At 55.3% G+C, this 23,722-nt stretch overlaps 2 protein-coding genes across 3 annotated transcripts in view; both read right to left on the bottom strand.

Moving 5' to 3' along the window:
* Window positions 1-628, bottom strand: part of CHP2 (calcineurin like EF-hand protein 2) — a 10,069-nt gene extending 9,441 nt beyond the window's left edge. For both annotated transcript variants that reach the window (XR_012656724.1, XM_032776325.2), the window contains exon 1: window positions 393-628. Coding sequence is in view for 1 of the 2 variants with exons in the window: in XM_032776325.2 (XP_032632216.1) it covers window positions 393-459 (67 nt within the window). In the remaining variant the exon portion in view is untranslated. The remainder of the gene's footprint in view (window positions 1-392) is intronic.
* A 12,526-nt stretch (window positions 629-13,154) lies between these two features.
* The window catches only part of DLL3 (delta like canonical Notch ligand 3), a 293,693-nt gene continuing 283,125 nt past the window's right edge, over window positions 13,155-23,722 (bottom strand). Inside the window, exon 9 of the mRNA XM_032776246.2 lies at window positions 13,155-13,399. Coding sequence (XP_032632137.1) covers window positions 13,394-13,399 — 6 coding nt within the window. The 3' untranslated portion in view covers window positions 13,155-13,393. The remainder of the gene's footprint in view (window positions 13,400-23,722) is intronic.

Below are 23,722 nucleotides of genomic sequence, written 5' to 3'. Positions count from 1 at the left end.
CCCCCCCGCCCCCCCCCCCCCCCAGGACTGGGGCTAAAACCCGAGCCCTGCTTCCCAGCCCCCTCCCCCCGCTCTAACCATTAGACCCCACTCCCCTCCCCAAGCTCAGAATAGAACCCAGGAGTCCTGACACCCAATCCTTTGGCAGAACCATACACACACACATATACGCAAAAATATCCCCCTCGCCTTCAAACAGAGGCCACAGCAGGCAGGTATTTAGGGTGCAGTGCTGCCCGCTTGCACAGCCCTGTATGGTGCAGGGTCCCTGCCCCACATGGCCTGCAGCCCCAGGACACCAGCCAGTGCAATCCCTCTTTTTGCTCAGATTTAACTTGCCAACTTTGGGGTTACACAACCCCCCGCCCCCACACACTCTGCTGCTCACTTACAGCCCGTTTCCAGCATGATCTCGTCCAGCTCGGGGATAGCGGATGGGTGGGAGCTCTGGCAGCCCATCTCTCATGCCGTCAGGCCTCACCGGGACTCTCCCCCCTCTGCAGCCGGGCGCCCAGGGCAACTGGGGTTCTGAGCCAACTTTTCCTAGCAGCCCATATGGGCTCTCGAGTGACTGGCCGGACGGCCAATCAACCCCGGGGAAAGGAAGGCCTTGGAATAGCTGGGCTGAGTGCCTTTAAGGTGGATTTTACCTCCTCCCCGCCCAGGCAGTAAAGGCTGGGACTGGGAAACAGGGAAGTGGCTTGTTTGTTTGGTTTTCCAAACTGTCAAGGTTTTCTGGGGGTGAGGCAGGGCGGGGAGCGGGGTTTCAGCTGCTCTGAGCACTTCCCATAACAATACTTTTTGACACAGAATGATTGTTTTCCACAGAGCAGCTACTGGTGGAGCAGGGCATGACAGCTGTTTATATGGGGACCTTTGATCTAGCAGTGAGATGCAGCCACCTCTGGGGTAGGGCGTGACAGCTGTTTATATGGGGACCTTTGCTCTAGCACTGAGATGCAGCTACCTCTGGGGTAGGGCGTGACAGCTGTTTATACAGAGACCTTTGATCTAGCACTGAGATGCAGCCACCTCTGGGTTAGGGCGTGACAGCTGTTTACACAGGGACCTTTGATCTAGCACTGAGATGCAGCCACCTCTCAGATAGGGCGTGACAGCTGTTTACACAGGGACCTTTGATCTAGCACTGAGATGCAGCCACCTCTCAGATAGGGCGTGACAGCTGTTTACACAGGGACCTTTGATCTAGCACTGAGATGCAGCCACCTCTCAGATAGGGCGTGACAGCTGTTTATACAGGGACCTTTGATCTAGCACTGAGATGCAGCCACCTCTGGGGTATGGCATGGCAGCTGTTTATACGGGGACCTTTGATCTAGCACTGAGATGCAGCCAACTCTGGGGTATGGCATGACAGTTGTTTACATTGGGATCCCTCACCCAGCACTGAGATGCGCCAATTTCTGGGGCGGGAGGGCAGCAGCAGCTGTTTATAAAGGGCTCCTGTCACACTGTGCTGAAATGCAGCCACCGTTTGACTGGAGCATGGCAGCTTTTTCTAACATGGCTCCTTGGCCTGGCATGGAAATGTAGCCCTCTCTAGGGTGGGGCTTGGCAGTTGTTTATACAAATATCCCTCACCCAGAGTGGAGCTGCAGCTGTCTCTGGGGTGTGGCACAGCTGCTGTTTAACAGCCAGACTCCAGTTGTGCAGCACAGTTTAAGGCATGAAAAGGATGATGCTGAAATGGAAAGTGAAAGTGCAGGAGTTCAAGGAGGGACAAATCAACACTGACACCAAGGGCAGTGGGTCCCTTTTTGAATCACTCCCCACCCAGGCCCTGCAGCCCAGCGCCCCGTAGTGCCACACTGAGGAATTGGGGTCAGGCCTGACTGCCAGGGGAGAGCTCCCCATACTGAGCTCCCTGCAGCACAGCAGCCCCTAGCGCCGCACTGGGGCATTGGGGTCAGGCCTGACTGCCAGGGGAGAGCGCCCCCTACTGAGCCTCCTGCAGCACAGCGCTCCTTAGGGCAAGCACTGTCTGCTAGGCACCCCTCAGCGATCCTCTGCCCCACTGCTGGCAGGAGAGCGCCCCCTATTGAACCATCCACACCTCTGGCCCAGAGCTTCCTTTTGCAGGCTCATAGCCAACAGCTCCCCCAGCCTGGTGCTGCTCAGGGTGCAGCCAACAGGCCCCCGGGCTGCTGGGACATACGGTGCGACTTTGCACAGAGAATGCGGGGGCACGTTAACCCTTAAGCTGCCTGGCAGAAGTACAGCACCAGATCGTAGTAACCCCACCCGTTGGCACTCAAGACCCCCCCAGCAGTTGGGCTCAGTGCCTTAAAAACCCTTCCCCTCCTCTGGGTAAGGTCAGGACCATAACACCACACACACATTAACATCAAGGGGGCATCAATGCTCAGGCATCCCGGCATACTCATTGCTGGTAGGGTCAGGAAGATTAGCCCTGGTAGCACGACACACTTGCTGGGAGGGTCGGCCCAGTTTCTTACGGCCCAAAGGGCTGGCTGGACATGCAGAAAGCTGGACCTAGAGCCCTGGTGCTCCGATCTGCTGGGACCCAGCCTGGCTGGAACAACGGGCTGGTCATTCGCTGGTCTGTGGGCTGAGTTACGCAGGATGATCCCAGGGGGTGCCCTCTGGCCACTGACTCTATGCATCTGCTACCATAACAACCAGCTGCCTTTATCCAGCGCTTTTCAGCTGCAGAGCTCAATGGGCTTTACCGAGGAGGGAGGCATCGTTATCCCTGTTTCGCAGATGGGGAAACTGAGGCACAGGGGAGGGCAGAGGTCCCCCCCTCAGAGCCAGGAATAGAACCCACGCCTCCCATGGGCTGGGGCAGTGCTCTGCCCACCAGGCAACGCTGCTTCAGGATAAAGTCCGACGCATCAGGCGTGGCCCACGGCTGGAGACGATGCCAAACTACCTGGCCACGGGCTCAGCTGAGCCATCGATAGCTGGGAGCTGTGGCGCCTCAGTTTCCCTTTCCCCGCTTCTGTCTCTCTCCTCACACCCTCCTCTGCTCCCCAGCAGCAGGGGCAAAGCTAGTGGCATTTAGCCCAGGCCAGGCCAGGGAGGGGAGCTGAGAGCGACCTTACCAGCAACCTGCCGCCAGAGGGCGCTGCTGGACTGTAGGAGTCAACTGGATTTAGGGGAGGGCCTGACCCCCAGCAGACCCTGGCCTGACCCAGACAGCCCCTATCTCTATCTCAGGATCTAGGGTGCAGCTCTGGGGCGTGGGCCCCACAGTCACTGTCCCCCCTGGGGCTACAGAGGGGAAAGGCCCCATATCCCTTCCTCGCATAGCTAGTCTCCCTATCTGGGGCTGGCTCAGAGCCAGCACCCCCCGGGGGGATCCCCAAATCCCATTCTTTGCCCCCTTGAGCCAGCCACTCGCCTGCTGTGGGGTCAGATCACAGCCAGCGCCCCCTAGAGGGGAAAGGACCCATGTCTCACCCTCCCATGCCCAGCCAGTCCCCCTGCCCCGAGGCTTGAGCAGAACTGGCGCCCCCTAGAGGGGAAAGGCCCCATGTCCCCCTCCCTCCAGCCAGTCCCCGTGCCTTGAGGCTGGAGCAGAACTGGCGCCCCCTAGAGGGGAAAGGCCCCATGTCCCCCCTCCACTCCAGCCAGACCTCCTGCCCTGAGGTTGGAGCAGAACCAGCACCCCCTAGAGAGGAAAGGCTCCATGTCCCTCCCCTGGGCCGAGCCCACCCTTTCTCTCCCCCCACTCCCGTTCGTGTGAGTTGCTGATGCCAGTGCTCCAGAGGGGAGTGGGGGTGGTGTGCGGGGGCAAGGCAAGGCCACCCCCAAGAACATCAGCAGGATGCAGGCCGGAGAGGCAGAGCCCCTTCCGTACAGCTGCTCCTCGGCCCCCCCTGCCCCCCATTGCCCTGGCCAGCTGTGTCAGGACAGGCAAGCCTGATGAGTCTCCATGGGCTGCGGGGGGAGCAGAATCCCCCCCCCCCAGCTTCAAGGGGGTGCAGAGAGCCAAGCAGACGGGGCATCCAGCTCCATAGGAGTGTGTGTTGGGGGGGGCGGACTCAAAGGGAGCAAGTAACTTCCAGCTCAAGATATCGATAGGGCCCTGGGAACCCCCTGCTCCAGCCCCCCCCATCAGTGCCCCCCTTTAAACCATCCCTGGGCTCCAGCCACCTCCCTTTAAACCAGCACTAAGCCCCTCCCCTTCCATGCACCCAACACCCCTTCGCACCTGCCTTTTAATAGCCTAAGCAGCTGATCGTCTTTGCTGGGGGGGGAAAGAGGGGTCTTAAAGGGACAGGAGCTCGTTTTCTCACCAAGGTTGAGGGCATGAATGAAGTTGTTTATCTGCCCCTTCATGCAGAGCAAGGTGGAGCGCCAACCCCCCCCCCCCATGGCCTTCCTGGAAAAGACATTCAAGGAGCCTGGGAAGTGGCCGGTTTGTTAATGGGAGGTGGCCTTGTTGCCCATGGGGGCCCCTGACTGGCTATGCATGCAAAGAGTTGGGCAGGTCTCAGCCCAGCCCCAGATGCTCCTGGCACACAGCCAGCCTTCACTCACTGCTGGCCCTGACTGGCAGTGCCCACCCCATCGCTGGTAGAGACCTGAATGGGCCACGGAGACACACCCCACCCCACTGCTTCCTAGAGCCTCGTGGGGCTGTGGTATTGGGGGCTCTGTATTTAAGGGTGCCCCGTCTAACCGCTAGATCCCACTCTCTCCCCCCAGAATTAGGGGTAGAACCCAGGAGTTCTGACGCCCAATTGTAGTCACTAGACCCCATTTCCCCCTGAGCCAGGGTCAGGGATAGAAGCCAGGAGTCCTGACTTCCAGCCTCCCTCCCCGCTCTAACCACTAGACTCCCTGCCCCTCCTAGAGCTGGGGAGAGGACCCAGGAATCCTGGGCTGGCAGGACTTCTGCACTGTTTCATGCCCGTCTATGTATCCCCATGCAGGAGGTATGCCCAGAGTCTGGGTAGATTGCTGCATAGGGCGAGGGGGAACCGAACCCCCAACTGAGCAGAGTTCTCTTCTTGCAAGCCCTGTAAGCCCTGAGCGGTTGCTGACCAGCAGGGGGCAGGGATGAGTCACGTGGGAGCTGGATGGATTTGGGTGGCGGGTTACCCCCCTGGCCGTGCCCGCTCTGAGGATGCCTGTTGGAGCCCAGTCCAGGGGTAGGGCAAATTGGTCACGTTCCCCGGCATGAAATTGACGTATATTGAAAGGGGACGCCAGTGGAGGATCATTAAAAAAAAAAAATTCCCTCCCTCCTGCTACTCCCAGCCCCCAGCTCTGGCTCTGCTGCCGGTGGCTGGCAGGGCTGCCCAGAGGATTCAGGGGGCCTGGGGCAAAGCAATTTCGGGGAGTCCATTCCCTAAAAAAGTTGCAATACTATAGAATACTATATTCTCATGGGGGCCCCTGTGGGGCTTGGGACCTGGGGCAAATTGCCCCACTTGCCCTGCTCGGGTGGCCCTGATGGCTGGGGAGGGCCCAGAGGCCAAGTGCCCCATGGTGATGGGCTGGGAATCTGCAGCCCAAGTGTCAGGTCTGGGTTGGGGGGCTGAAAACAACCCAACCCTCTTGTGGGGTCTGATCACCTCCATGTGGGGGGTAGCCCGGTGAAGGCTGCTGCGCGCACACAGCACAGCATGGCAGCGATGGCAGGCCTGAGCCGGGCACGCAGCTGTGGGTCAGGTCAACCCCATGGGCAGGAGGTGTCCAGAGATGGATTGCAGGCATGGGGACACCCCACCAGGCCGAGCCCTGAGAACAAGGTGGCAGTGCCAGGGTTGGCCCAAGGGCAGAGTAGGGGGAATGTTGTCATGACTGGGACGTGGGTAGCATGGCCTAGCAGGTAGGAACAGACAACAGGTCAGGGGTAAGAACTGATGCCAGGAGCCAGGAGTCTAGCCAGGAAGAGGGATCAGGAGCCAGGAATCAGAGTTGGAGAAATTGTAACAACAGGCAGGATTGCGCCATCAGCTTACTGAAACTCTGATCTGCAGCCATGGGGTGCGGTGTGCTGCCTGTCGGGTCGTGGCACGCCTGGGCCGCCCAGTGCCCCCGGGGTTTGTAGGGGGTGGCTCCCAGTTCTATCCCGGCGGGTGGTGTGGATGTTCTCCAGAGCCTTCCACCTCAGGTCTGAAATCGACCAGCCACTCTTGCGCTTGGGTCAGGCTTTTGAAGGCGGCCCAAGCAGGCCCTTAATCCACAGGCGGGGCCGAAGCAGCGGCTGGCAGCCTTAGGGGATATCGATGGCTGAGAAAGGCCGTGCTAAGAGCACATGGCTTCAGCTCACTGGCACGGCGTGTCCAAGCCGTCCCCGCAGCTACACCTAACACAGCAGATTCCCAGCAGCAACTGCTGGCTCCAGTGGGCAGAGTTAAGGTAGGGGAGGGGGCGTTTACCATGGCTCTGAGCTTTGCAGAGGAAGGGCCTGAGCAATCGCCAGGCCCCCTTAACTCTACCTTAACTACAGATTTGCTGCCAACTCAGCGTCCACCTCCAGCTGTGTCTGGGGGGCAGAGCCCACCTGTGAGGGTGGCACTAGGCAGTGCCCCATCTCTCCCTGCACGCCCGTGGTTGTTTTAGCTACCTCCTGTTTTGCTGGGCAGGCTGAAGGCCAGGAAGTCGACACATCTCCACGCACAAGCCGTTTGTTTCGGTCACTCACAGCTGGATCGGTGCCCTAGGAGGAAACCCATCCCCTGCCTGTGAATCCCACACATGGCAGCAGAACTCAGTGTCTTTCTCCTCCCAAACCTGCCCCTGCCTGATCTCAAGTAGTACAATGTGGGGTCTATGACACACAATGGAACAGTTCTGAGGCCATGCAGCAGAGAGGATTATTGAACACACACGCACACACACTCCCCCTCCAGACCTGGGATTAGAACCCAGGAGTCCTGACACCCAATTGCTCTAACCGCTAGACCCCACTCCCCTCCCAGAGCTGGGATCAAACCCAGGAGTCCTGCATGCCAGAACCCTGCTGCTCTAATCACAAGACTGCCAGCCCAGGACTAGAACTCAGGTGTCCTGGCTCAGTCCTCACCACTAAGCAGTAGCGCACAGCCATCCCTCAGTGAGGCCCGAGTCCCATCCCTTGCCGCCCCACGCCGGGGCCCTACACTGGAATGATCCCAGCTCCACTGTGGGGTAGCAACTTAGCTATGTGTTGACAGCTGCTGGCTGTAAAGCGCTGCCCAGGGGGCCAGAATCAGCTGCAGCTTCCCTATGGTTTCCTCATTAACACTGGGCTGTGTGGGGTCAGGGAGGTGAGGAGAGCTGGCTCCATGGGGAGCTGGGGCGCGGGGGGGGGAACCTAAACATGGGGGTCAAGGGGGTCAGGGGAAATTAAGCCATATGGCAGTTCAAGGAAGGGACCAGGAAAGTCTGGGCATCACCAGAGTACAGCTGCCTGACAGCCACACCTCCTGCTGTAACCACTAGCCCCCACTCCCTTCCCAGAGCTGGGGTAGAACCCAGGAGTCCTGACTCCCAGACCCTCCCCTGCTCTAACTGCTAGACATCACTCCCCTCCCTAAGCTGGGAACAGGAGCCAGGAATCCCGGTGCCCAGTCCCCACTGCTCTAACCACTAGACACCACTCCCCTCCCTGAGCTGGGCATCCTGGCAGGTCTTCTGCACTGTTTCATAGCAATACATCTGTCCCCCCGCCAGGAGGGGGATTCCCATTCGCCTCTGCCCCAGTCCCATAGCTACAAAGGCCAGCAGGAGCTCAGTCACTTTCCCACAGCTGGGGGGTGGGGGAGACCCCAGCCCTGCAATAATCTGATGAACAAGCACCTTCCCTCCCACCCTCACCCGGCAGACTCGTTACCCCCCCACCTGCCAGGATCAAAGGAATATTCCCACCAAATGCCTGATTCCCACCGGGCCTCGGTTTCCCTGCTTTATGGAGCCCAGCAAGCCATGGGGTGGAGGATGCATCTTAAGTAAGCACGAGGCTGGACAGGTCAAATGCCCCCTTCCCCGCTTCATCTCCCCCTGCCCATGAGATTCTAAGCTGGGGTGGGGGAGGGTTGGTGAGTAAATTAATTAATAAGAGCCCTAATTCCTACCCCACCTCTGCTCTAACCACTGGACACCACTCCTGTTCCAGAGCTGGGGATAGAACCCAGGAGTCCTGGCTCCCAGCCCCCACAGCGCTCACCACTTGCCAGGTGCTCTGAAGGTCACGCAGGCAGGAGGAAGCAGCTTCTCTTCCTCACCCCCACGGCCCGGCTTCCCGAGCCTGCACTGGGATGGCCGTGGGTGTTTGCAAAGGGTCACGTAGCTGCTTCCGCTGCCACCCCCCAGACCCCCATGCCACCAGAGGAGGTCAGTGCGAGTTCCCCCCCGGCTGGGGGGGGGTGCTGAGAGCAACGTTGGGGGCCAGACAGCCCTCCCAGGACTCCTGGGGTCTGAGCCAGAGCTGGACTCCAGGATCGGGGCCATGCCAAGCTTGCCCTGCCTGAGGATCCAGAGGGAGCCCAGACCCGCTGGGGCTGCTCCCTGCCTTCCCAGGGGATGGGCCTAAAAGCCGCCAGCCCTTGCCATTGGCCCCGGGTTCTTGTCCCCGGGCACCGAGGCCTCGAGTGACGGCAGCCAAGTGTAGGGTTATCGTGCGGCACAGAGGAGTGAGCCCAGGTGACTTTCAGCCCCCCACCTCTGGGCCTCTCCCCATGGCACCAGGGGTCCCAGCCTCTCGCCTCTTGGCCGCTATCCGTGGCACCGGGAGTCCCAGCCCCTCACTCTGGGCCACTCCCCATGGCACTGGGAGTCCCAGCCTCTCACCTCTTGGCCGCTCCCCATGGCACCGGGAGTCCCAGGACCCCCACTGGACCGTGGCCCCAAGGCACTGGGGAATGCTGGCTCCATAGCCCTAGCCATGCCCCCATCGCAGTGGGGGGGTGTCCCAGCACTTTCCCCTCAGGGTCGGGCCCCTGTGGCACTGGGGGGGATGCTGCCCCCCACCCTCGAGAGCACCAGGCTGATCCCGAGCGCACAAATCTGGCCGGCCGGCCGTGTGCACTGAGCACCCTGCCAGCCTCCCGGGACACCTGCCCTGGGAAAGGGCCGCTTCTGGCAAAACCTTAACCCCCCTGGCCCTGGCGGGCTGTTTTTTCCTGACCGCGCCCCAAGGTCTCTGCCCTGACTTTTGTTCTGCGGCCCCCAGCGGCTTTCCTGTTTTCGGGGCCCGACTGTGGGAAAGCGGAGCTGGGAATGCATGTGTGTGTTTGTGTGTGTGACTGTCACCTTCACACAAAGAAACACGGGCGGATGTGCTGGGGGTGGGGGTTGGGCAGACACAACGGCACAGCCGGAGGAACCCACTGAAGCCACAACGCTAGTTAGTACATTTCCCCCCCATCCCACCCCCCGGTTGTTGCTTTTCTATCAAATGCCTTTTTGTATGGACATTAGACCTGGGCAGAGGGGCCAGACTGAGCCCGCACCCCAGCATGCACCCCTCCAGTTCAGGCAAGTTCCCCCAAATACATGAGCTGCCCCTCTTCCCTGCTGGGGGTTGGGGGAGGGGCTGGGTGTCTCTGTTTTGCCAAAGGGGGAAGTTGCTCCTGGAACTACACTAAGACCCTCTGCAACTCGTTACAGGGATGGGCTAGAGCAGTGGTCCCCAACCTTTTCCTCTGGCGGGGGCGACGCCTCTCGATGACACCGCTTATCAGCGGCAAGCAATGTCATCGAGAGGCGTTGCTGTCGAGATGCCGCCGAATTTCAGCGGCATTTTGGCGGATGCTCGACTGCCGGCCAGGACACGGGCACACCATGGCACCCGCGGGCACTGCATTGGGGACCCCTGGGCTAGAGAGTAGCATGAACTTTTCACCGTTTTCCAGCATCTGGGTGTTGGGGTGTGTGTGTATGTGTCAGCTCTCTCTGCAAGGGACGAGCCCCTCCCCACTGAGCCCCCACCCCACCCTCTGCAGCACACCGCACCCTAGCCTGCACTGGGGCCTTGGGGGTCAGCTCTGACTGCAAGGGGAGAGCGCCCCCTACTGAGCCCCATTTGGCTCCCTGCAGCACAGCGCCCCCTAGTGCCACACTGGGGCATCAAGGTCAGCCCTGACTGCCAGGGGATAGCGCCCCATATTAAGCCCCTCCTTCCCACTTCCTGCAGCACGGCGCCCCCTAGCGCCACAGTGGGTCTGAGGACTCAGCACTGATTCTCCAGGGAGAGCACCCCCTACTGAGCCCCCCATCCCTGTATCCCCTAGCACCGCGCCGGGGCCAGAACTGACTCCAAGCGCAGCCCACCCAGAGCTAACCCCATGCCCGACAGTGCCTGGCTGGGCTCGGGTCCCAGCACTGAGCCACGCCGAGCCCCAACAGACTCCCAGCTTTGCTTGCTCCCCCACAAGGCGGCTGCCGAAGAGACCCGGGAGCAGGATGTGGGGGAGCGGCTTTGAAGTGGAGCTTGCGCAGCTTTGCCCTGGGCGCCTCTTGCAATGTACCTGCTGCAGAGTGGCTCCACGCCAGGGTGAAACTGGTGCGGACAATGGGCGGAAATCCATGAACTGGCTGCAAAAAACCCCCGAAACAAAATGTGCCTCTTTTGTTTTGTTTTGTGTGTGGCTTATTTGTCTGCAGCTTCCCCAGGGTGCCGGGATCCTGCGGGCGAGCCCTGCTCCACCCCTTGCATGGGATCAACCCCCAGACAGAGCCCTGCATGCCCCTCTGCCCCCCAAACACCCCCATCCTCTAGCAAAAGGCAGCTGCAGCAGTCACGGAGCCTGGTTGGTGACGAGACCCAGTGACTAAGCTGCCCACCTTCAGAGTGGGGGAATTGGTGGGGAGGATGGTGTATGGGTATGATGCAGGGAAGACTGCCCTGCCGCTGCCCCAGGTAGTACCTGCTCTGGGGCTGCCATTTCCCTGGTGCTAAACCCCCAGCATGTGGTGGTGAGGCAGCAGGCCTGGTTGGTTGACTCGGACCCCCATCCCACCTGGGCGGAGAGGCAGTGCCATTGGAATGGAAGGCACAGACTGGACCTAAAAGTGGTGCCAATCCCTTAACAAGGCACCAACAGGGGGGACCAAGATTGGAGGGTGAAGCCCCACCTCAGGGCTGTGCCCAGATGCTGTGTGTTTCCCTGCTCAGTTACACTGAGGTAAACTCAGACTAACTCCACAGAGAGTCATAGTTCTGAGACCAGGGGCTCATCAACCCTGGTATCTGATCTCTAGAGTGGCCAGTCCCAGCTGCTTCAGAAGAAGGTGCAAGACGCACCCCCAGGGAACAACGAAGAGATAATCTCCCCAGAGAGGAAGTGTCTACCTGACCCCAACCAATTACTGGGTTGTCTTTTGCCCTGAAGCATGAGCACATAGGTCTGTGTTTTAATCCTTCCTAATGTAACTGGCTATTCCCATTATCCAGAGAAACCTCAGATCCTGGTTTGAACCCTGTTAAATCATGTGGCAGTGAGTTCCACAGGCCAAATCCTTTTGTCGGTTTAAAATCGGTTGCCTCTCCGTTTCACTGAATGGTCCCTTGTTCCTGAGTCACGGAAAAGAGTGAATGAAAACACAGTGTCTACCTTACTAATCCAGTCAGGGTGTTCTGTGGCTTTATCATCATAATCTCTCATTCTTCATCAGTAAATCTCAAAGCGCTATAGAAAGGAAGGCAGTATGATTATCCCCATTTACAGATAAGGAAACTGAGGCACAAAGGGGCGAAGTCACTTGTCCAAGGTCACCCGGCAGCTGAGTCAGGAATAGAACCCAGTGCCCCAAGTTTCAGTGCTGTATCCCCTAGGACACGCTGCCTCCCATGTCCCTCTGTTATATATCTCCTCTCTAAACAGTCCCCGTCTTTTCAATTTCTCTTGATATGGAAGTTCTCTCAGGGTGTTTAACAACAGATTCCATAGAGAGATTCGCAGTTTCTCTTAAGGCCAAAAGGGACCACTGTGATCATCTAGTCTAGCTTCCTGCATAGCCCAGGCTGGAGATTCCCCAGCCCGTGAGTCCTGCTTCCAGCCCATATCTTGTGGTCGAGCTAGAACAGATCTTTTCTAAATAGACATTGAAAGTTGACGGAAAGACTCCAGCTGATGGAGAATCCAGCCCTTCCCTGGGTCAGTTGATTAAAGGGTTAATCTTCTCTTCCTCCACTCTTAAAATCTGTGCTGTATTTCCAGTTTCAATTTGTCTGGCCTCAGCTCCCAGCCACCGGATCTCACTCTGCTTGTTTGCAAGATTAAAGGGCCTTCTAGTATCAAATCTCTTCTCCCCTTGTAGATGCTCGTAGACTGTGATCAAGTCATCTTATAACAGCAGAATCTGCACTCAACCTTCCACCAGCGTTAAAGAAAATCAAAGTAGATCCGTCAGAAAAACAAAGCATCAAACTGTTTTTTTTTTCACTGAGCAAAATAGATATTTTATATATTTCTTTTGAGAGAAAATGGGGACATACAAAAATGTAAAAGGAAAAAAAAAATCCAGGAAACAGACAGGGATATATGTACAGGACACTTCTTATAAATATACAATATATACAATTTAAATATGTATATAGAGTATCTCCAAAAAGCTTTTTGTACACGGCACTTCTTTTGTTTTAAATTAAAACAAACGCAGTTTTCAAATAATAATAATTAAAAAACCATTAAAGATTTTTCTCCCCCTCCCCAGCTTTGTAACGCTTTAAAGAGTCGTTCCCATCCCCTTGCGCCATTGGTTCCTGAAAGCAAAAGAATCCATTAGTGGAGCGTCCCGTCTAACCGCCTCCCTTCCAACCCATATCTGGCACATAAGGGGCGTCGAGAGCTTTTCGCCATGTGGTCTCAGCACGTGGCTCCGCCCCTTGCATGGGGAGGAGGGGCTTATTCCCATCCACCGCTCTGATTGGCCAAGTGGCAAGGGGAGGGGCTTCCTTCCTTCAGCTCGCCAGAGAAGCAGTCTGAGACAAAACCACAGCATTAACATAATCATGATAGTAACAATTAAAAAGCCAGGGCAAAAGGAACAAAGAGTCCATTCCTGGCAGCCCCCCGCTGGAAAAGGACCGGCCTTTTCTGATTACTGCTCTACTGTCTTCCTGATGCATCTCCAGTGCAACATCCCCCCCTCACTCTCCAATTCCCCTCCCAACAACCTCCCGCCCCCCAAAAGAGACATCCGCACCCCCGCCACAGCCAACTTTCCACCTTCCAAACCTTCCTCTGTTCCCTTGGTCCCCCCCACCCCCAACTCACATAGCAGCAAGAATAAATATTAAATATTTTTCTCTTTAGAAAACAAACAGGAGTCGATATTTATAATCTATAGATTAAAAAATAATTGTACGTCGTCCGCCGCTGATCCAGGCGTCCAAGGAGGCGTCTCTGTAAACATTCTTTAGCGAGGCGGGGGGGACGGAGCCACAGGTCCAAGGTTGGGGGGGCCACTTTTAAACCTAGAAATGAACAAGACCGGGGGACGAACGATTAGGGCAGACGGTAACCGGCCGGGAGTCAAAAGGCCCTTGCCCCACCCCCTCCCGCGCCACCCTGGCCAAGGAATCCAGCCCAAGCATGGGGCGAGGGGTCTTGGTTTGGCGGAGATCCCGGCTCCGCGCATCTCGGTTCATAAACATGCAGGTGGGGTGCTGGTTGCATCCTGTCTAGATGTCGGGTCTTAGGGATAACCAAAGAAGTGACTCTCTGATTCATAGAATCATAGAATATCAGGGTTGGAAGGGGCCTCAGGAGGTATCTAGTCCAACCCCCTGCTCAAAGCAGGACCAATGCCCAACTAAATCATCCCAGCCAGGGCTTTGTCAAGCCTGACCTTAAAAACCTCTAAGGAAGGAGATTCCACCACCTCCCTGGGAACCCATTCCAGTGCTTCACCACCCTCCTAGTGAAATAGTGTTTCCTCATATCCAACCTAGACCTCCCTCACTGCAACTTGAGACCATTGCTTCTTGTTCTGTCATTCCCTCCCTTCCATGTGAATCCTGTCCCCAGTTCAGGACTTCGATGGAGCACTGCAGATCTACACCAGCTGGGCACGGGACTTTACATGAGTGGGAGTGGAGCAGAGCTGATGGGTTCACCACAGAGCCACTGACCTCCCTACAGAGGCCTAAAGCGAGATGCTCCCATGTGTTCATGTTTACATCCATGCAAAGTGGCAGTCAAATGCTCCCACTGGGGAAGTTGGTGGGTGCCAGGAAGGGTGTGGGGCAAGGGAGACAGCGTGGAATGGAGCCCGGAAGTCACCTGAGGATGTGTCACAGCCTGAGTGGCGGGGCACACGAAACGCACACAGAGTGGCGGACAGGGTGAACAGTTTGTATGGAGAAACGAGGAGGCACTTAGAGGTATTATGGTAGTGCCCAGTCAAGAGCAGGGCCCCTCTGTGCCCGATGCTGCCCATGCACACTCCTACCCCCAAGAGCTCCCAGGCTAAGCAGACCCTCCCCCTTTTACAGTGAGAGAGAGGAAGTGATTTGCCAAGGGCCATTCATGGAGTCCGTGGAAGAGCTGGCGATAGCAACTAGATCTTCTGCCATGTTCGCAGCATGTGATCAGACCCCTGGGAAGCACTATGGGGCGTCCCTTCCATCTGCTCTAGCTCTGTGTAGCACATGGCGCACGGTGACCCTGCTTAGCAGACACCCAGGGACAGCGTCTCCGTAGGAATCTGTACAGTGCGTAGCACAGCGGGTGCCCTGACGAATTGGGATAGTCCGGTGTCATAACAATAGTAATAACAACGGCAACTTTCGTCAGGAGGCCTGGAAGCCCTTACAAAGAAGGTCAAGATCATTAGCTGCATTTTACATACGGGGAAACTGAGGCACGGAAGTGGGGGAGTCACTTGCCCAAGGTCACTGTGACCCCAGAAGTCGCTCAAAGCCAACTATACCTCATATCAGGCATGACACATTCATTACCCCAACCCAGTGTTGTCCCAATATGTCTCTAAAAGGTGTCCTGTGAAGTACCGTACGTAAACTGGTGACATGCTGGGTCCCAAAATCATGGGGCATTGTATGTACGGATTATGTACCACGACTTATAGCTGTGTGCTGGAGGCAGAGCATAAATCCAGCCTGCCCTGTCCGGCTCCATTACAGGCAGAGGAGAATAAAATACATTTACACGCAAGGTAAACAAAACCGTCAAGCTAACACACGGTGAAGGAGAACATGCCGGGGGACAGAATCTGCAGCCCAAGAGGCCTCCCTGCCTCTTGATGCAGAGACAATGCCCTTCGGGTAATATAAGATGAGCAAAAAGACATTTCCTTTATCTGTTGCTTAGGGGACTGAGGGGCCAGCAGCCTGTGAGCCTGTGAAAGTTGGATCCTCCTGATGTGACGGACAGGAGATGCTGCTAACTTGTTGTGAGATACTCATTTAGGCAAAGATATCACTTGCTGGAACTCACGTCTGGTCACTAGAAAGCATGTGCTGTTCGTACCCAGATCTGTCTCTTTTTCTCTCGCTTAATATCACCTAAATCTCTGTTCTTTCCTAATAATATTTTAATATAAACCTGAAGCTCTCAACCGGGGTCCGTGGGCCCTGAGCAAGTCTCAGGGGGCTGCCAAAATAAATCAGAGCCCAGGGCAGAAAGCCGAAGCCCAAACCCTGCCCCATGTCTTGACTGAATCGTTGAGCAGCACCAGCAACAAGTTTCACACAAAGTCAGTTTTTTAATTCCAGGACCTCCAGTTTCCTTTTCTTTTTTATATTCTAGATGAGTGTGTGTTTAACTGTCTAACGATCCATTTCAGCTTTTAATCTACTGGACGCATAGGCGCTGACTTTTTGGTTCCTGAGGGGGTGCTCGACCCTGCCCCCTCTCCACCCCTTCCCCCAACCCCCCGCTGCCTCTTCCTGCCCCCATTCCATACAACCCTCTCCAGCACCTCCTGCATGCCGCAAAACAGCTGATCGTGGCAGGTGGAAGACGCTGGGAGGAGGGGAAGGTGCTGAACCGCAGGGCTGCCAATGGGTGCTCTGCACCCACTATTTTTTTTCCTGTGGGTGCTTCCTGGAGCGCTGGCACCTATGACTGGATGCGCCAAAAAATGGATGTTGGGGCACAGGTGAGCTGTGGAGTTTTTATAGCACGTTGCAGGGGGCGCAGAAAGGAAAAGCCTGAGAACCCTGCTCTAAACTGTCTCAGGGCCGGAATATTCAAGTATGTGGGAATCCAACTGGCACTGTCTCTTTGGAGGCAGCAATTTGAATTTCTCTGAGCGCCACAGCAAGAGGGACTGGACGCCACTGGTGAGCTCATGAACCAGGGATCGCTGTCTGTTACCTGCTGAGTCGCGGAGCAGACAGACAGGCATGGCCGGGACACACGACCGTTTGCTAACTCAGGGGCTTACAGCTCTGGGTGCCCTGAGCTGAGCATCACGGCCACCCAGCAGGCCGGTGGCTGAACCCAGGTCACTGGAGTCCCAGTCCTCTAGCCACTAGGCCACACTGCCTCGTGATAACCCCTCTCCCCACTTGCACATGTCCCATGGGGGAACCCGTCCACCACTGCTAGCAGCACTTGACTGCACATGACAACACCATCCCTCAGGGCAGAGAGAAGAGCCCAGGCTCCGCTGGGATGCATCTAAAAGCTCCATGGAGGCTGCTGGACCCCGACTGGCCCTGGCGTTCCCTCGGCCTTTCTAGCTTGTTATTGCAGAGCGGGGCCTCCCTAACTCCCGGCTTGGACTCCAGAGCCATTACCTCCCCTGGGCCATGCTGCTAACGAGCAGGGCCCAGTCCACTTCGTTAGGCCTCCAAGAGCCACTGGCCCGGGTCAGCCCCCTGCCTCGCAGTTAATCCTCCCTGTGAAGTGTTGAAGAGAAGCAACCCTGCCAACTGTCACACCTAGGGTGACCAGACAGCAAGTTTGAAAAATCCGGACGGGGGGGGCGGTAATAGGAGCCTATATAAGAAAAAGACCCCAAAATTGGGACATCTGGTCACCCTTGTCACATCCAGAGCCCATAGCAAAGCAGGGAACTGAACCTGGGTCTCCTCACGTACTGGCTCACACTCGAACCACTGCACCACCCTCTCCGAGGCAGGCATCATCCCTCAGAGAGGGCAAAGACTGGCAGGGCTTCCCAGAGGATTCAGGGGGCCTGGGGCAAAGCAATCTCAGGGACCCCTTCCGTAAAAAAAAGTTGCAATACAATAGAATACTATATTCTCATGGGGACCCCTGTGGGGCCTGAGGCAAATTGCCCCCGCCTTTGGGTGGCCCTGAAGACCAGGCAGACCCTGGACAATGAACTACTCCCCCCTAGAAGCTGTTGTGACATCCCCTCTGCTGCACCTGCTGGATGGACAGAGGGCCATTCAAACCAGTACGATTCTTAACAATTTAGCCTGGTGCCATGAGGCGAAAGGGCCGCAGCGTGAGAAGGGTTAATGGGCACCAGCTGATTGAGTGGGGCAGCGTGTAACAGCTGGGTCTGAGTGGAGGTTCTCACCCCTCCTGGCTGGCTAAAGCAAAGGAAGAGGCCAGGAATGATCTTCATTTGCCCTTCCCTGGCTGGGGATGGCTGGGGATCTTGGTGCAGCAATGGTGGACGTTATTCTCAGCAATGCTCTGCCACTTCCCAAGCTCGGGCTCTGGGGACTGGAATCTGGCCGGGTTTCTCCATTCGCAGCCTTCCGCATAAGATTCATCGATTTTAGGGCCGGAAGGGACCCCTGGGATCCTCTCGTCCGATCTCCGGCATAGTTGCGGCCACAGGGCTTCCCTGAAGTAACTCCCACTTCAGGTCCAATGGTTGCGGGTGAATCAGCGCAGATCTTTTGGAAAAATCTCAATTCAAAAGCTTGCCTGTGACAGAGAATCCACCCCTGCCCCATGACACTTGTTCTAAGGGCCAATCGCCTTCACTGTACCTTGTTTCTAACGGGGATTTGTCTAGCTTCACCTTCCAGCCACTGGATCTTGCCCTTGGCCTTGTCCCCGTCCTGGGGTTAGCCATGGGGCCTGATCTCCCAGCTGCTGGCTTAGGGGGTCCTCAGAGGAGCCTGGCGAGAGAAGCAGATGGGGAGGACCTTACAGGAAGCCAGGTCTCTAGCTCCACCGCATCTCGGTGGCTGGCAATCCCGGAGGAAATCAAACAGCACTTCAGCTGAGATGGCAAAACTTCGGAGGGTAGAAATCCTCAGCGATTTGCAGGTAGAAACCAGCACTTGGTTCTTAGCGCCTCCCCATGCAAAATTCACAGCTGCATGTCAGCCTCCCACAAGTTTCAGGGCACTTGGGTCTTTTCGTTATACTGATAGGGGAAGCCTGCCACTGAGATCCACCTTCTCTCCAGGTGCGCAGCGGTGACACCTGAGCACAACTGGCTGCCAGACCTCGAAGTTCGTTTTTTGGTTCGGACCCATCTCGGGTCAAAGGGCTGCTGAGAAGGAAGTCAGTCCAGGTGTATTTCATTGGATTTCCAGTAGGGGGCGCCTTGGCAGAGTGATACCCGCCCAAGGCTCCTGCACCGTCAACTCAGGGGGAGAGAGTTTCAGAAATCAAGGACAGCATCAAGCCCTTGCGTACGGACTTTCTGTGAGTTCCAGATCCAAGCCCAATGGGTCCCAAGAAGGGCCAAAGCCAGATTCCAACACTGCGAACCACCTGGAGATCATATTTCCTGTTGAGATCACAATTAAAACACACCCCTTTAGACCTCTCGCTCCATTGCTCCATGGTCAGGCATGTGCAAGAGTCTCCCCCAAACAAGGGGAAAAAAATTTAGCCTTGGAAAGTCTGGATCCTGGAAACTCTTGCTTGAGAGGAGAGACCAGGTGCTTGTGCCCTAGAGCAGTGGTTCTCAACCAGGGGTCGGGGGACCCCAAGCAGGTTTTAGGGGGTCCACCAAAGCAGGGCCAGCATTAGACTCACTGAGGCCCAGAAAGCCAAAGCCCCATCGCATGGGACTGAAGCTTGAGGCTTTGGGCTCCACCACCTGGGGCTGAAGCTAAAGCCTGAGCAGTTTAGCTTCACGGGGGCCCCTGTGGCATGATGGGGCCCCAGGCAATTGCCCGGCTTGCTACCGCCTAACGCCGGCCCTGGCTTCTATATGCAGAAAAACAGGTATTTTGGCACAGTTGGGCCAGGGAGTTTTTATAGCATCTTGTGGGGGCCTCAAAAAGAAAAAGATTGAGAACGCTGTCCTAGAGATCTGCCCACCTTCTTGGTCCTGGCTTTAATGCCCTTGGAATTGGTGTGGGTGACATCTAAACAAGGTGGGGCAGCTACTGGAGATGTGTATGCGCACTGCCAGCAGCCCAAGACTCAGGACACTTGTCTACTGACCTGCCCCATTTGGGCATAGCGTCACCAGCGCTCCCAACCGTGGCGCTCATCTTTGACTCTGCGTCTTTCCTTCTCCCCAGAGCCAGCATTGGCTTCCCCCCAGGGGCAGCTCCAGGCACCAGCACGCCAAGTGCGTGCTTGGGGTGGAAAGCTGCGGAGGGCGCTTTGCTGGTCGCCGTGAGAGCGGCAGGCAGGTTGCCTTCGGTGGCATCCCTGCGGAGGGTTCGCTGGTCCCGTGGCTTCGGTGGACCTCCCACAGGCGTCCCACTGAATCCGCGGGACCAGGGACCTCCTGCAGGCAAGCCGCCAAAGGCAGCCTGCCTGCAGTGCTTAGGGCTGCAAAATACCTAGAGCCGCCCCTGGCTTCCCCTACAATCCACCTCTATGTCTCTTGGTAGCCCTTGGTCACCCCTCTCCTTGACTTCTGTGACCTCCTCTTTTCTGACCTCATTGCCTCTTGATCTCTCTCCCCTCCAATCCATGCTAACTGGAGATAGCCTCTCCCCACCGATTGGACCTCATCTTCCAATCACTTCCACTTTTTTCATCAAATGTAAGGCCAGAATGGACTGTTAGATCACTGATTCTGACCTCCTGTATCTCACACACCTGAGAATTCCACTCTGATACCCCATATCAAGCCCATGAACATCTTTTCCTATAAAGCACCCAGTCTGGAAGTGAAGAGAGGGAGAATCTATCAGTTCACTTGGGAGTTTTAACTGGACTGGTCAAACAAATTGTGCCTTATTTCTAACTGGAATTTGTCTGGCTTTGACTTCCATCCATTGGTTCTTGTTCTCCGCTACGTTAAAGACCCCCCTCAGTACCTGGTATTTTCTCCCCATGACGATATTTAAAGATTATATTTAAGTCATCTCTCAGTCTTCATTCTGAAAAGATACATGGGCTGAGCTCTCTAAGGCCTGGTCTACGCTACAGAGGTAGGTCGACGCGAGGCAGCTTTCGTCAGCCTAACTCTGTAAGTGCCACAGATGTAACTCACCTGCTGTGCTGATGTAACAACTCCACCTCTGCGAGAGGCTAGCACATGGGTCAACGCAATGTCCGTGTAGACACTGCATTGCTTACGTTGACCATTACTGGCTTTCAGGAGCCATCCCACAATGCCCCACGCTGACAGTTCAATCGGTGCAAGCGCGCCTGGTGAGCACGCGCACTGCCGGCACAAGGAGCGTCGTGTGGACACACAAAAGCGATTTAATCCCTGTAGTGGCTGTCGGTCGACTTAATTTTGTAGTGTAGACTTGGCCGAAGTCTCTGACTGCAAGACATTTTCTCCAGCTCTGAAGTCAGTTTTGTAGCTCTTCTCTGCCCCCTTGACAATTTTTCAACATCCTTTTTAAAATGGCGATGCCAGAACTGGTGGCAGTATTCCATTATCAGTCTCCCCAACGCTGTGTAGAGGAGGAAACTTTCCCTCTAGCTGTACTCACTGCTCCTGATTATGTGTCCAAAGATCGCATTAGCCCTGTTTGTCACAACATCGCACTGGGAGCTCTCGACTTCGGGTTGTAATGACCCACTCCAATCAGCTGCTGTTTACCAAACACCCTTCTTCTCGAACACAGAAATTCACTAACTTCCCAGAGATAATGACCACAGGCTGCTGTGTGTCTGGGTCTGGACTGCAGCCACTTGTAGGTCCAGGCCTAAACTTGATGGGGAAGGGACTGTGAGGAAGGACATGTATTCTCTGCCCAGTCACCGTGCCACACCCAACACACCCAATGCATTGAGTAGCAACACGGTACACTGTATTTGATGGCCAGTACATCAAACAGCAATGCTGTCATGGTCAACACAATCAGTGCAAAGCTGCCATGCCCAACTCACCGAGGAGCAATGCCATCACACTTATCAGCAGGTAAGTATGCCCAGTGGTCTGTGATGGGATGTTAGATGGGTTAGGATCTGAGTTACTACAGAGAATTCTTTCCTGGGTGCTGGCTGGTGAGTCTTGCCCACATGCTCAGGGTTTAACTGATCGCCATATTTGGGGTCGGAAGGAATTTTCCTCCAGGGATCAGATTGCAGAGCCCTGGAGGTTTTTCACCTTCCTCTGCAGCATGGGCATGGGTCACTTGCTGGAGGATTCTCTGCAGCTTGAGGTCTTCAAACCACAATTTGGGTTTCAATAACTCAAACATAGGTTAGGGGTTTTGTTAATAGAGTTCGGAATGGTGAGATTTCTGTGGCCTGCAGTGTGCAGGAGGTTCAACTAGTATAATATAATGGTCCCTTCTGACTTAAAGCTATGAGTCTATGAGTCTATAATTACCGAGTAACAATGCCATCACAGCAACTCACCAGTAGCAATGCCACGGACCAACTCATTTGTAACAGTCATAGTCCAAAGAACATACAAACTCATCGAAGTGCTCATATTGCACATGGACATGTCACATCATTAAAATGAGCATATCCTGACATCCAAATAACCATTCACGCGAGTAGCAATGCCATGAGGACCCAACTTTCATTGAAATACCATGCTCATAATAGTCGCAACTCATTGGAGCTAGGCATAACGCATGGCACCCAGCTCACTGAGTAGGCAATGCCATGACGTCAACTACCGAGTAGAATGCTATGGTGCTCAGCTCCACAGAGTCAGCAATGCCAATGGCGCCGAACTCACCGAGTAGCATGCCATGAGTGGCTACTCAACCGAGTAGACAATGCACACAACCTACTCATCGAGTAGTAATGCATGGGTGCCCATTCACAAGTAGCAATGCATGGTGCCCAAGCTCATTGAACATGCAATCATGGTGCTCAACTCATTCGAGTAGCAATGCCATGATGTCCCTCATCGGTATGCATGCATGGTGCTCAACCTCATTGAGGAGCAATGCCAGCGGTTGCTAACTCATTGAGAGCAATACCCAGCCCAACTCAACCGAGTAGCAATGCCAATGGCGCGCCCAACTCACCGAGTAGCAATGCCATGGTGCTCAACTCACCGAGTAGCAATGCCACAATGCCCAACTCACCGAGTAGCAATGCCATGGCGCCCAACTCACCGAGTAGCAATGCCATGGCGCCCAACTCATTGAGGAGCAAAGCCATGGTGCTCAACTCATCGAGCAGCAATGCCACAACGCCCAACTCACCGAGTAGCAATGCCATGGTGCTCAACTCATTGAATAGCAATGCCATGGTGCTCAACTCACCGAGTAGGAATGCCATGGTGCCCAACTCACCGAGTAGTAATGCCACCACAAGCAACTCACCGAGTAACAATGCCATCACACGCAACTCACTGAGTAGCAATGCCATGGCGCCCAATTCATTGAACAGCAATGTCATCATGCCCAACTCATCGAGTGGTAATGCCATGGTGCCCAATTCACCAAGAAGCAATACCATGACACCCAACTCATCAAGTAGCAATGCCATCATGCCCAGTACACAAAGCAGCAAAGCTGCCATATTCAACACACAGAGTAGCCATGCCATCATGGCCAACTCATTGAGGAGCAAAGCTGCCACTCTCAACACATGGAACAGCAATGCCAGTGTGCCATCATGACCAACTCATCACGTAGAAAAGCTGCCCCACTCAATGCATGGAGTAGCGACGCCATCACAGCCAACACTGAGTAGCAATGCTGGCCATGGGATTCCAGATCAGTTAGTCACAGATAAATGGCCCACAATTCACAAATAGCTGCTTTAGAACGTTCTCTTTGATAGGTCAGTTCAAGCTCACCCAGCCAAACCTTCATGACCCACAGGCACACAGGTTAGCAGAAGAATCAATGCAACTAGCAGAGACCTTGATTTTGAAATATGGTGAGATCCCTATTTAGCACTGATAGACTATCACCATGCTGGGTGCAGTGCTTTGGTGGATCACCAGATCAGAAACTCAGGAGCAGAGCAAACACGCTAAGATCTCCATACGGATCGTTTGAACCCAAACCTTCACCTCTTCTCCCATTACTCCACACACCCCATTAAAGAATTCCTCTCCCTCTCTGCCTCTAATGCCCTTCAAACCTTTGAAAACTGCTTCAGGGCATGAAGCAACCTCCAGCTATAGGATGAAACTTCCCCTCTGTGCAGCTTATTCCAGGATTGCTCATCAGGGGGCGTTCTGGCATCTGGGATTAGCTAGACGGGCATCTGGCCTGATCTGGCAAAGCAATTCCTATGTTCCTACATTTTGCCTGACCCTCAGCTTTAAAGTACTTGGTCAATGGAAACATGAACTGGGGAAAGAAAAATCAGCTCCTGGATTGTTCTGCACAACACTGATTTTTGGTTCCAGTTTCCTAGTTTTGTTTATATACGTTTTTAACATCAGTGCATGCAGCAGCCTCTGGTTGCTTCACTTAGTTCCAGGGAGGGGGTGTGTGTGTTTGTGTGTGCTTTTCCGTTGCAAAAGTTGAAAGTTCTTTTTTTTTTTTTCCAATTGC

This window comes from Chelonoidis abingdonii, chromosome 11, assembly GCF_003597395.2.
Source record: "Chelonoidis abingdonii isolate Lonesome George chromosome 11, CheloAbing_2.0, whole genome shotgun sequence".
NCBI classification, from domain to species: Eukaryota; Metazoa; Chordata; order Testudines; family Testudinidae; genus Chelonoidis; species Chelonoidis abingdonii.
The sequence above is the reverse complement of the archived record's forward strand: the minus strand, read 5'-3'. Positions and strand labels throughout refer to the sequence as shown.